Below are 13,967 nucleotides of genomic sequence, written 5' to 3'. Positions count from 1 at the left end.
CTCCCAGGTTCAAGGGACTCTCCTGCCTCAGCCTCCAAAGTAGCTGAGATTACAGGCGTGCACCACCAACCCGGCTAATTTTTTGTATTTAATAAAGACGGGGTTTCACCATGTTGGTCAGGCTGGTCTCAAACTCCTGACCTCAGTTGATCCACCCACCTCGGCCTCCTGAAGTGCTGAGATTACAGGCATGAGCCATCGTGCCCAGCTGCCAACCAAGTTTTTAAGAATCCTCCAATAATCCCCCAAACTCTCCCTTCTCTTTCAGATAGTGGGACTCTGTGCTCATGCCAGTAAGTAAAGAAGAAGGAATAAGACAGACACTGTGTGATCTAGTATTAATAAGGAAGTAAGTGATCAAATTACTCCAGCTAGATCGGTAGAATCTATTATCAAGCACGTTGAGGCCGATAGCATTCACAAATCAAGTGTCTACGTTTATACTCACTGATGACTCGTGTTTCCTTTCGAGGACAAGTAAGCTTTTTAAATCATCAAGACGTTTACATTAGTTTTGCTCTTCAATGGCCTTTTAAAAAAAAAAAAATCCAAAGGCAGAAGTTAAATTTAAAAGAGCTTTCCATGTGACTACCCCAAAGAGAGATTATCAATCACCAAGTTAAATATTTGTATACAAAATAATATCTGGATGCGTAGATTCTTACGTTCATCAGATGAAGAGTGAAAGAGTTATTAGTCACCATGCTTTATTTACACCCCTGTCAAAATTACATGAAAATATTTCTCTCCAAAGAACCATTCTAGAGAACCCTTTCATACAAAGTGGTGTGTGTACATCTAAGAGGTTGCTCAGTTTAGCTCAAAGGCTGAAGAGTCTAGTAAACTGAGTTCCACCACGTCGTGACTTTTAAGTGGTAGGTTACCACCAGAAAGAGACGACTTCAAGCACAGATTTCTAGCAGCAAGGCCAGGATTAAAAACCCATGTGACAACCGGCTTCAGAGAGAGGAACAATCCATTCCTAATTCAAAGGCCATCAAGCCCGAGTTGTAAGAACATTTTTGACTCTGAGAATCTTCTCTTTTTACCAAGAAAATCCCTTACAGTCATGGTTTAACATCCTAAATTAAGGAACAGAAGAAACCAAATTAATTTTTAATTTATACTCCGCTTATACATGTTTTCAGTCATCCACCACTGCAGGATGTACACTGAACGGTACAAGTCATGTGCATCATTTTCATCAGACAACCTCATCTACCAAAATGGTGATAACACAATCTTATTTTGAAGCCAAAAGAGAGTTATAAACATCAATCGTTTTCAGATATGCTTTAAACATGTTCAAAAGTAACATCATTATTTTAAGTTATAGCACAATCATTAAAGGAAAAAAGAACCCAAGAACAAATGAAATTCGTTATTATTTTAGTTACTTTTAGTGGAAAAAATAAAACAAGATTTGGATTTTCAGCCAGGATAAAGTAAAAAGATTCTTGTCAGATGTCCATTTTCTCATTCATGAACTACTTGAGACTGTACTCCTGGGTCAGCTTATTTCTGCTTCTCCTGTCTCTAGACCTGTCTTAATTATATATATCTCAGGATCCATGACATAGATTTAAACAGACCCATGGGCAAATCTAAACACTGACCACACAGTGTCCAGTCTATTCATTTCTCTACAAAGTGTCAGAAATTCAACCTTTAGTAAGTAGAAGTTGATTCTACCTGAATTCCTAACTAATAAAATATAGTTGCCTTCAATAAAATAAATGCCCAGATACTATTTTAAAGGATACAGCAAATCCCAGTCATACCTCTACCAAGGCTAACTATGCTGTACCTTAATCTGTTTGTTCTCAGAGCCAAAATCAGTGCTTCACCTAGATTCTCCTTTCCTAAAGAGTCTGTCAACTCAAAAGAAATGCCTAGTTCTTGATGCAGACTCATCATTAGTCAATCCTGGTCTTGGATATTCATGCTTCTAATAAGCATGATTGATAACAATCTTGCTAATAAGCAATAGTAATATCAATCTTGAATATTCATGCTTCTAATAAGATTGGAAGAATACCACTTGGGTACTTGCATATAACTACTAGTACCTACATCCTCCACTACTTACAAGCTAACAGTGCGTTTATCAATATTATTATTATTATTATTTTGAGACAGAGTCTTGTTATACTGCCCAGCCTGCAGTGCAGTGGTGCAATCATAGCTCACTGCAGCCTTGAACTCTTGGACTCACGTGATCCTCCTGCCTCAGTTTCTTGAGTAGCGTGGATGAGAGGCTTGCACCACCACACCTGGCTAATTTTTTATAGAGATGGGGTCTTGCTATGTTGCCCAGGCTACTCTTGAACTCCTGGGTTCAAGTGATCCTTCTGCCTTGGCCTCCCAAAGTGCTGGGATTACAGGCATTAGCCACCATGCTCAGCCTAACAGTGCCTTTAAAAACCTCCTGGGTTACATTGAAAACCTTACTATTACATGTCAACTTATTTTGAAGCAAGTTAGCTAACAATTTAGAAAAGTCCTTGTAACACTTCTTGGTTCTCTCTACTGTTACTCAGTTTTCTGAAAACTTTAAGTAGAAGCAAGACCTTGGCAGCAAGATAAGTCATCACATGGTTCAATGTATATTTGTGCAATGGATCGTTTACCTATTATCTTGCACACTGCTCTCAATTATAACCTGAGAACCAGAAATTATCCCCTCACTTTATAAAAATACTGTTTTAAAAGATTATTTAACAGCATCATCTTTTTAAATCCATGTGTAACACTGAAAAACACTATAAATGTATTTTATCTCTCAGGGGTTAAAAAAAATCTGAGCTGTACTGAAGGGCATTTTCTGTTGCTTCTTCAGATCTTTTATATTAACATTTAAGCACAAATACCCTTTGTCAAGTGCTTTCAGTGCCAGGATCTGTGCTTATTCAAAGATAAAAACAAAAACAACCATACAATTCACAGCCTCTGCAGACCAAATCATAAATGTATTAACCAATAACACTGAATGCAAATTCAGGTAACCATATGAAACCTAGTGAAAAAAATGTGGTTCGTCTTTTGGAGGAGTTGTCTAAAAGGATCCAATCAATCACAACTTCCCTTTTTCTCTGCAATGATACACCAGTTACCATGATCATTTCCAGAACTCAGGATACGGAGCTCTGATACATTCTCCTTGAGCAGACTGCAGAGCTCCCCTTCTCGAAACACGTGGTAGTAGCGCATAAAGGCTCTGGAGTCCAAAAGATCAGGCTGTGGATCTTCGATAGACATTGTATCATCTGCGTTGGAATCTGTGGAACCGACTGCAGAAATCTTTCTCAATATTTTACTAGCAGAAGGATTATCATCTTCTAAGTTACCTGCATCCACACAATTTGCACTGGTATTAGTGCTATCCAGAAAACTCCCCCCTCCATTTCTCCTCATTTCTCCTTGATGGTCTCCATTTAAATGCTTCAGAGTGCCTGGTGCTCTCAGCCACTCTAAGTGTTTTCGAGAAGAAGATTCCACAAACACTTCCTCATCTAAGTTTTGCTCTTTTGTTGAAAATGGCTCTTGGTGATCAAAGTCTAAACTAGAGTGTCTGGAAGGCTGGACTGTTACAGTGCTATTGGCCCAAACTTCTGTGTTTTTCAAGGGTCTTACTCTTTCAATTTGCTTCCTCAGAGTTGACTCATCCAAAGACCTGGAGAAAAACCAGGAGCGAAATGATTTTCCTAATGTGTTGTAGAATCCATATTCTTCCTCTCCTTCCTTAGAAATATTTGCAAAACAAGTTCTTGCCATAGCAGGTTCATAGTCCACGCTGTGGGACCGTTTTGAACCACACTGCTCTTTAAAACAAACAGAACAGCTACACTCAGAGCAAGGAGGATGGTAGGGATGGCTTCTTTCTGAGTGTCCACACTGCCTCTTCCTCCCAGACTGGCTGGACTCTGAGAAGAGCTGGGAACACAGGGCCCTGTTCCATGGAACGAGCACGTCTTGCTTCTCAAAGCGACGGTTCTTTTGCTCCATTGCCCAAACGTAAATCATCAGCTGGCCTCCAGGAACCAAGACCCTGGCCATTTCTTTTATTGCTCTGATTCTTCTTTGTTTCGTAGAAAAATGATGTATGACTGAAAAAGACAAAACTAGATCTTACTGTGTATGCACACACATAAACCCACACACGTATATACTGGTGTTTACCACATAACAATGATGACATTTTGACATCTAGTAAAACCTTCTTATTTCCTCCATGGCAACGATGATGACAGAAATAGCACAGGCCTGATTTTAGGAGAGATATAAATTTTAGCTTTGGCTGCTGTACTTTAATATTAGATAGCTGATCTTGGGCAAGATATTTAAGTTCTATAGATTTTAACATGCTTCCTCTAAAATAAGAAGTCTAGAGTCCATAAATCCATAAAGTCTCTTCCAGTTCCAAAATACTACGGATTTTCTTAACCAGAAGGATGGCCAATGTGAATTACTAAAATTTGAAAGGGATATTAAGTGTTCCCTGGTTGAATTCTATGATGTAATTGAATGTTTTAATGAATACTTTGTACTTCTAAAGTAATAGCTGAGAAGTAGAGAAATATATTAAAGATTGTTTCTCTGTCTGGATAATGCAAAGATCAGCCAGCTCACCACAAGTCCAATTGATTGCTTATAACAAGATATAAAATAGTTGTGTCTATTAAAAAAATCAATGTCTATAGGTCATCATTTTACTTTCAATTTCTGCAAAGTCAAAATGAGCTTCAAGTAAGACTGCCTTTATTAAGTCATAAGTATGTTATTAGGCATAATTTTATCCACCAATAGACAGAAAGTGCTAGTCTGTTAGTTCTTGAGGGAGTGTAATCACAGTACTGTGTCAAGAGAAAACTTCAAATTATTTTTTCCTACACAGACCTACCAATATATCAGGGAGGAAATTAATCTCAAGCAAAGTTTCTTGTTTTGATATGAGTTGTGAGGGCAGAGATAGAGGCTGAAAGGGTTGCTCTAAGGGTCAAAATAATCCAACTGTTAGTGGTGATTTTAGGCAAACTAATCTTTGTAGTTTACCTGCCACAGAGATATATTAAATATCAAAAATGGGGTTTGTGTACAGATCAAACTAGTAAAGAAATATCACTCAACAGATACATTTTGTATTGTTAGCAATCAAGTTTTCATTCCTATCCACAGCACACGAACTTTGGTATCTCTACCATGCAACAATGTAAGAAAGCCAGAGGTGTGAGGGTAAAATGGGTTTGAAGAAAAAGACACCAGTGTATTTTATTCTGCCAGATTTTTTTTGGTAACTAGTTTTGTGATCTTTGACCAATCACTCCATCCACCTGGCCTCAGACTGCCGCCACCCACCCCCCAAAAGAAGAGTCCTTTAAAATGGCTCATTTGAAAGCAAACCTTTCTAGAAGTAGAGTCCTGATTACTAAGCTAAGGAGGTATAGGAGTCGGGACTGAGACAGACTCAATCCACTGCTAATGCTCACAGTTATCCGTGGTTACTAAGGGCCATTAATATCTCCCATGCCACGTGCAGTGGCTCATGCCAGTAATCCCAGCACTTTGGGAGACTGAGGTAGGTGGATCACTTGAGGCCGGGAGTTTGAGACCAGCCTGGGCAACATGGCAAAACCCTATCTCTACAAAAAAATACAAAAAAATTAACTGGGCGCAGTGGTGTGTGCCTGTAGTTCCAGCTACGCAGGAGGCTGAAGTGGGAGGATCATTTGAGCCGGGGAGGTCGAGGTTGCAGTGGGCCATGATCATGCCACTGCAGTTCAGTCTGGCCAACAGAGTGAGACACTGTCTCAAGTATCCCCCATATGTATGTATGTATCTCCCATAACTTGCACCTAATTCACTTTAGAGCTTCTTCTATGGGTATATTTTCTAAATACAATCCATCTTCATTATTCATGGATTTTGTGTTTGCAAATTTGCCCACTTGATAATCAATCGCCCCCAAATCAATACTCCCCAAATTGTAATCCCCCAAATCAATACTCCCAGACTTTCATGGTCATTCACTGACGAATGCAGAGGGTCAACGCGAGCCTCTCAATGCACGTATTCCCAGCTGAGATGAAACAAAGCAATGTTCTTCCTTCTGATTTCAACTCTAATACTGTAAACAAGGGTTATTTTTGTGATCTATTTTGTGCCACATTTTCTGCATGTTTGTGCTTCTTGTTGGTGATTTTGCTCTTTGAAATCGCCTCCAAACATAGTGGTGAGGTATTACCTAGTGCTCCTAAGCCCTGGAAGACTGTGATGTGCCTTACGAAGAAAATATATGAGTTAGATAACTTCATTCAGGCCTGAGTTGCAGTGCTGTTGGCATGAGCCTAAGATCAAATAAACTGTCTTTAAACAGAAACACACATAAAACAAGGCAATATATTGTTCAGCTGACAAAAATGTTGTGACCAGAGGCTCACAGAAACTCAATCCTGTATGCCTCTTGGGATTCTATATTCCACTGAATTGATTAATTCAGTGTTCACAGAGACTTTATAGAACATTACTACTGTAGATAATGATAATTGACTGTATTTTTTGGGGGGTGGTATAAGACCAAAAAAAAAAAAAACCATTAAAATGGGACTATTTTAATAAAATGGTCTCTTCAGTAGACTCGTACATCAACATTCAGAATTTTATTGGGCTTCAAAGTAGGTTTTTTTCTTTGTTTTCATTTTTGTTTTGAGACAGGGTCTTGCTCTGTCACCCAGGATGTAGTGGCTCCATCTCAGCTGGCTGCAGCCTCTGCCTGCTGAGTTCAGTTGATTTTCCTCTCTCAGCGTCCTGAGTAGCTGGGACCACAGGTGTATACCACCACACCCAGCTAATTTTTGTAATTTTTGTAGAGATGGGGTTTCGCTGTGTTGCCCAGGCTGGTATCGAACTCCTGAGCTCAAGCCATCCTCCCACCTCAGCCTCCCAAAGTGCTGGGATTACAGGCATGAGCCACCATGCCTGGCCAAGTTGTTTTTTTAAACAGAAAGTCCTTATTTATTCGTTTATTAATGCCTGAGTGACAATTCCTTTCCAATCAGATGTAATACTGTAATTTCACCCAGGAATATCAGTCTTTTATATTATGTTTTATATTTAAAGTGTAATAAGTAACAGCCTTTAAACCAAATGTTCTTAAGAAAAAAATAGCTGGCTGGGATGGTGGCTCACACCTGTAATTCCAGCACTTTGAGGGGCTGAGGTGGGCGGATCACTTGAGCTCAGGAGTTCAAGACCATCCTGGGCAACATAGTGAAACCCCATCTCTACCAAAAAAAAAGATTAGCTGGGTGTGGTGGTGTGTGTCTGTGGTCCAAGCTCCTCAGGAAGCTGATGTGAGAGGATCACTAGAACCCAGGAGGCAGATGTTGAAGTGAGCCAAGATCACGCCACTGTACTCCAACCTGGGTGACAGAATACGACCCTGTCTCAAAAAAAAAGAAAAAAACAAAAATCCTACAAATGATTACTTCTTTACATGTTAAATGCATTAGACATGCATACACATGCATGTTCTATTAAGAAACATTGTAAATGTATCAAAAATGGGAAGTGAGAATATATTTACCTGAAATATCAATGTCTGGAAACTATGTTGAATTTTTTAAAGTCCTTTTGTTTAAAAAAATCATAATTACAACTTAAAGGCAAAAGTAGTACTCAATATATGTATCCTAAAGCAGTATTTTCCTGCTGAGAGCCCAGACAGTAGGTAGGTTGAATTCAATTACTGGATTTCAGATTCAGATGAGAAGTTACACACGATCTCCTTTAATGTCTTGTTCCATCTTGATATTTTATCATTTGTTTACATTTAACTTTTCAAGTGTACATGCCTCGCTTCTCTAACCTTCAGCATTCAGAATCTGCAGGTTTAGCGTAAAGCAGGCTTTTTTTAAACATCAGTATTATTGACATTTTGGGCTAGATGATTCATTTTTTTGTTTTTGTTTTTGTTTTTGTTTTTTGAGACAGAGTCTTGCTCTGCCACCCAGGCCGGAGTGCAGTGGTATGACTTGGCTCAATGCAACCTCCACCTCCCGGGTTCAAACAATTCTCCTGCCTCAACCTCTCAAGTAGCTGAGACTACAGGCATGCGCCACCATGCTCGGCTAATTTTGTACTTTTAGTAGAGATGGGTTTCACCATATTGGCCAGGCTGGTCTTGAACTCCTGACCTCGTGATCCACCCTCCTCAGCCTCCCAAAGTGGATAATTCTTTATTGTGGGAGCCCATGTACTAGATGACATTACACATACACACATCCAGTTGTGACAATTAAAAATGTCTCCAGACATTGCCCATGTCTCCTGGGGAAAGGGGGAAGGCGCAACATAACCCCCAGTTGAGAAGCACTAGCCTGAAAGGCATCGTTGATTGCTGCTATGTTAATACGCCACCACATTTCCCTAGGATGTTTATCAGACTATTCCAAAGGTAAGTAAAACGATGCTTCTTTTTCTAATCCACCAGTAAATGAAGGCATAACTAGGTATGATGCTTAGCTCACATTATCATTATTAAAAGATATGGAAAAGCAAACATATATATACATATATATTTCTTCCTGTTAAACAGGAAGTGCCAACATATAGAATTTTAAATAGAGAAGTAAATATATAGGGACATACGAGAGACAGTCTATTGAAATTTCTCATACTATACTTTCCTGTATATATTATTCATATTTATATATTTATTTATATATATTTCTTATAATATAGGTCCCTATATATGTAATAGGAGAATTTCAGTAGACTCTCTCTCTTATGTCTCATACAGTCATATATGCACACTCACACATATATATTTTACCTTTTATATTTATATATGTTGTGTGTGTGTGTGTGTGTGTGTGTGTGTGTGTTTTTTAGGGACAGGGTCTCACTACGTTGCCCAGGCTGGACAAAAACTCCTGGGCTCAAACGATCCTCTCACCCCAGCCTCTCAAAGTAGCTGGGACTACAGGTGCCTGTCACCATGCCTGGCTGCTGTAATATAGTTCTAAATGTGAAATCTAACTGAAAATAACCACATCACATTAATTCATAGTTACAGATCATACAAACGTGTGCTGTTTTTCCACTCAAGGAAGCATTTTAAATTCGAAGATGGTAACTAGGTGTACTCCATTTTCTCTGAGGGCAAGGCATGAGATGTAAACTGAAAATAGAGAAGGATGGAGCCAGATATGCATGGAGCATTTCCTAAGCATAAGAAAGCTGGTCTATATCCCCTTCCTTCACCAGTGGCTCCATGGCATGGTCTGGATGTAGGTGGCTTTGCAGACTAAAATGAATTTAGCCTGAGCATGGTGGCTCATGCCTGTAATCACAATGCTTTGGGAGGCCAAGGCAGGTGGATTGGTTGAGCCCGGGAGTTCAAGACCAGCCTGGACAATATGGCAACCCCATCTCTACAAAAATATTCAAAACAATTAGCCAGGCATGGTGGTGTGTGCCTGTAGTCCCAGCTACTTGGGAGGCTGAGACAGGAGGATAACCTGAGCCCAGGAGGTCAAGGCTGCCACAGCACTCCAGCCTGGGTGATAAAGTAAGACCTTGTTTCAAAAAAATAAAAAACTCTTGAATCATTAAAAAATCCAATAACAATTTGAAGGTTTAAATAGTTAAAAGGAAAAAAAGTAAAATGAGTGTAGACAAAAGAAAAGCAGAGTCCACACATTTATCTGACTTTTTAATTTAATTTAATTTAATTTTTATTTTATTTTATTTTATTTTATTTTATTTTTGGAGATGGAGTCTCACGCTGTTGCTTAGGCTGGAGTGCAGTGGCGAGATTTCGGCTCACTGCAACCTCTGCGTTCCGGGTTCAAGCAATTCCCTGCCTCAGCCTCACAAGTTGTTGGATTACAAGCACCTGCCACCACGTCCAGCTAATTTTTGTATTTTTAGTAAAGACGGGGTTTCACCATCTTGACCAGGCTGGTCTTGAACTCCTGACCTCGTGATCCACCCGCCTCGACCTCCCAAAGTGCTGGGATTACAGGTGTGAGTCACCGCGCCTGGCCCATTTCTTTGACCTTTCTCCAATTTCTAGTTAAGTGGAATGATCAAACCAAAACCTTTTTCCACTAAAGATTCAAAGCATTGTATAGTGTTGCTTAATTCAACAAGGTTTTCTCCTGGTTATAGACTGAATGCTTGTGGCCCCCAAGACTCATATGTCGAAGTCCTAACCCTGAGAGTGAACGTATTAGGAGATCAGAACTTTAGGAATTTTAGACAAAGTCATGAGAGTGGGCCCCCATGATGGGATTAATGGTCTTATAAGAGAGACCAGAGAGCTTGCGCGCGCTCTCTCTCTCTCTTTCTCTTCTTCTCCTTCCAGTCTCCCGCTACATTCCACGTGATGATACAGCAATAATTAAGCCATCTGCAAGCTGGTAGGAGGGTCCCTACCAGAACCTTACCCTGCTGGCACCCTGATCTCAGATGTGCAGCCTCCAGAACTGTGAGAAATAAATGTCTGTTGTTTAAGTCAAGTCTATGGTATTTTGTTATAGCAGTCTGCAAAGGCTAAGACAATCTTCTTTATGCTTACAACCAAAATGGATCTAACAGTTTCAACTGCAAACGAGGCTATCAGAGAGCAAGTTTCCATGGCAACCATCTCTTGCCAGTCCTTACTAGTTCCAAGGTTATGGCTTCTAGGCAGCCTCCCCTCACCATACGAAGAAACAGTCCCCACCTAATGTTGGATTAATCAATCTTTCATGTATTTTAGGAAAAAGAGCAAATCATCTTATTCTGCATTTTTGTCCTGAATAACTCCATTTTACAAAAGATCATCTTTCTTGGGTAAAACTTGTTACTCAAATAGGTTGATTTTTTTTTTTTTTTTTTTTTGAGATGGAGTTTCACTCTGTCACCCAGGCTGGAGTACAGTGGCACGATCTCAGCTCACTGCAACCTCTGCCTTCCCAGTTCAAGCGATTCTCCTGCCTCAGCCTCCTGAGTAGCTGGGACTACCTGCCTCAGCCTCCTGAGTAGCTGGGACTATAGGCGCTGGCACTATGCCCAGCTAATTTTTGTATTTTTAGTAGAGATGGGATTTCACCATGTTGGCCAGGCTGGTCTCAATCTCCTGACCTCTTGATCCACCCACCTTGGCCTCCCAAAGGGCTGGGATTACAGGCGTGAGCCACCGCACCCAGCCAAATAGGTTAATTTTTAAGAGTGTATTGGGACAAGTAATTTGCTTTGCAAAAGATTTTTCCATTGCAAAACAAACAAAAAAACCTTGTCATAGGATTCCTTTAAATATCAAGTTTCCCTGTATATTTAAACATGGCAGGTGTCATGTATTCTTTACCTGCGTGTATTTCATGCATGGATTTTTTTTTCCCCATTTTTTGGCATGTGTGTTTTCTGGTCACACCCTTTGGGAAGATATGCAAAACACATTCCCTAGACTCATGAACAATCTCCGGCAGTATATGAGCAGAGTGGCATTATAAAAACAATGCCATCCAAGACCAGATGGGACATACCTTCTCCCTGAACCTGACTGCCCGTGAGTGGCAGATTGGTCCAGGTGACATTTGGTGTGTGAGCCCTAGAATTCTCTGCTATCAAAGGCCACTATTTTGGCCTAAAAAATGGTAACATAACTTCTAAAAATCTACTTTGCTTTGCATGAATCTGGCTTCATTTAAATATAATGAAGTGCTGTTTTCAATGAGTAAGATTCCTTTTATCCTTTCTTACTCATAAATAAAAGAAATTGGAATGAATCATAAAAAAACTGCAATGACAATTTGAAGGTTTAAATAGTTAAAACAATCATATGTGCCATAAATACATTTTGGAGTTGAGTCAAATCACTCAAGTAGTTGAAACAATTATTTTAAATTAGAGAAAATAAATTACATTGACATTTCTACACAGAACAGATGGTGAGTCATGAGAACAGACTAAACCATGTCAATTATTCTCATGGCAAAGGGTGAATGTGTGATCGGCTGCCTTACCTCCTATGGAGATGACGGCATCGAAGCCCTCATCCCTAAAGGGGAGATTAAGGTTGTCACATACCATGGCTTCACATCCTCTATCCCGGGCAATCTCTACCAGTGGCCCACAGTAGTCACAGCCCACGGTATGTACCTGGCTGTTCACTTTAAGATACTTTCCAGTCCCACAACCTATAAGAGAAAAACCTGCATTACATGCTGTCCTCAATGGAAAGTGTGAAATAGTTCATTTGTCTCATAACAAGAAATATAATTAACTTTTTTTTTTTAATTTTTTGAGACAAAGTCTCGCTCAGTCACCCAGGTTGGAGTACAGTGGCGCGATCTTGGCTCACTGCAACCTTTGCCTCCCGGGTTCAAGCAATTCTCTTGCCTCAGCCTCCCGAGTACGTGGGATCATAGGCGTGTGCCACTGTGCCTTGCTAATTTTGTATTTTTCATGGAGACGGGTTTCTCCATGTTGGTTAGGTTGGTCTTGAACTCCTGACATCAGGAGATCCACCTGCCTCGGCCTCCCAAAGTGCTGGGATTACAGGCTTGAGCCACTGCGCCAGGCCAACTTTTTTTTTTTTTTTTTTTTTTAACGAACCAAGACAGAATACAACATGGTGTGAAGATATTCACAAAAATAAAAGTCTTCAGCGAATACTTACATATTCTCATATAGAAGAGAGAAAGGCCATAGGAAAAAAATAACATTTATTGAATATTTAATGAGGTAATGTCCACAGGGCTCAGTACACTAGTGCAACCAAGGCACGTTAGCTGATCCATGGCAAGAAAGGTAGTTCTAGTACCCCAGAGACCGTGTGCAGCCTCTAAGCTCACATCCATATTTCATTGTATATACACGCATGTTACGGCCTTTATTCTCCTGTTGTCCCTCCAAAGATTCTTACCACTTGCTGACTGCAAAACAAACTGTCAACAACTTTTCAATTATTTATACACTAAAACATGCCTTTCAACTTTTAAAAATTTGAACTTGAATTAGAAAAGCATTTTTAACATTGTTTTTATCCAATCTCTATTCATTGCTACATTTAAAATGATCTCTATGGGCCCAGTATACAACTTAGATTATAAAAACTACTTTTTTTTTCTTAAATAGACAATTTTTGATATTCACTTTCCAGTGGAAAAGACCTAAATAATTCAGGATTTACAAAGCCCAAAGGTTTAGATCATTGAGGTCTTACTGATGTTATGGTTGAAGAAGGTAATAACATGAATGAATAACCACCTTGAAACAAAGCCTTCTACAATCGAATACTTTATATTATATTCTATCACAGATATATAATCTAATTCCTTTCCAGAAATATTAAAAGAAACCATTAGAGCCTATATTTGTACCTATTGACATTACCTATACAATTTTTCTACCTGAAAAAATATCTATCACTATTCAAAGATGATTAGCTTGCTGCTTCTGAAATACATCAGGACACTGCAACCTCTGCCTCCCAGACTCAAGCGGTCCTCCTACCTCAGCCTCCCAAGTAGCTGAGACTACAGGCATGTGCCACCATGCCCAGCCAATCTTTTTTTTTACTGTTGTTGTATTTTTTGTAGAGATGGAGTTTCACTATGTTGTCCAGGTTGGTCTCGAAGTCCTGAGCTGAGTGATCTGCCCGCCTCGCCTCCCAAAGTGCTAGGATTACAGGTGTGAGATACCGCTCCCGGCCTATTTGTAGTGTAATTTGTAGTGGCAAAATACAGCAAACGACATATATTAAATGTTAATATGGCATTATTAGCACAGAGTGCTAGGCAGCTTTTAATACTGGGTAGCTCTATAAAAAAATAAATATGGAATGATTTCCTCAATATATTAAAAGTATAACAAAAGCTAGGAGTATAATTAATAGTATACTACCATTAGTGTAACCAAAAAAAGGGAAACTACCCATCACACACTCACAGGCACAAATACGCTTATATTTACATAAAACG

The 13,967-nt window shown here is 39.5% G+C and overlaps 1 protein-coding gene across 5 annotated transcripts in view; it reads right to left on the bottom strand.

Annotated features, from left to right (window-relative positions):
• Positions 1 to 690: 690 nt before the first annotated feature.
• The window catches only part of TRMT9B (tRNA methyltransferase 9B (putative)), a 78,809-nt gene continuing 65,532 nt past the window's right edge, over positions 691 to 13,967 (bottom strand). For 2 of the 5 annotated variants that reach the window (XM_045397890.3, XM_045397889.3), the window contains exons 4-5: positions 12,009 to 12,182; positions 691 to 4,106 (exon numbers count right to left, since the gene is read on the bottom strand). In XM_045397890.3, the coding sequence (XP_045253825.2) occupies positions 3,070 to 4,106; positions 12,009 to 12,182 (1,211 nt within the window). In that variant the 3' untranslated portion in view covers positions 691 to 3,069. Of the gene's footprint in view, positions 4,107 to 12,008; positions 12,183 to 13,967 lie in introns of those variants that run through there. The other 3 variants (XM_065518799.2, XM_015454459.4, XM_005562636.5) reach the window with 2 other exon arrangements.

The sequence above is a fragment of the Macaca fascicularis genome, chromosome 8 (assembly GCF_037993035.2).
Source record: "Macaca fascicularis isolate 582-1 chromosome 8, T2T-MFA8v1.1".
Lineage (NCBI taxonomy): Eukaryota > Metazoa > Chordata > Mammalia > Primates > Cercopithecidae > Macaca > Macaca fascicularis.
The sequence above is the reverse complement of the archived record's forward strand: the minus strand, read 5'-3'. Positions and strand labels throughout refer to the sequence as shown.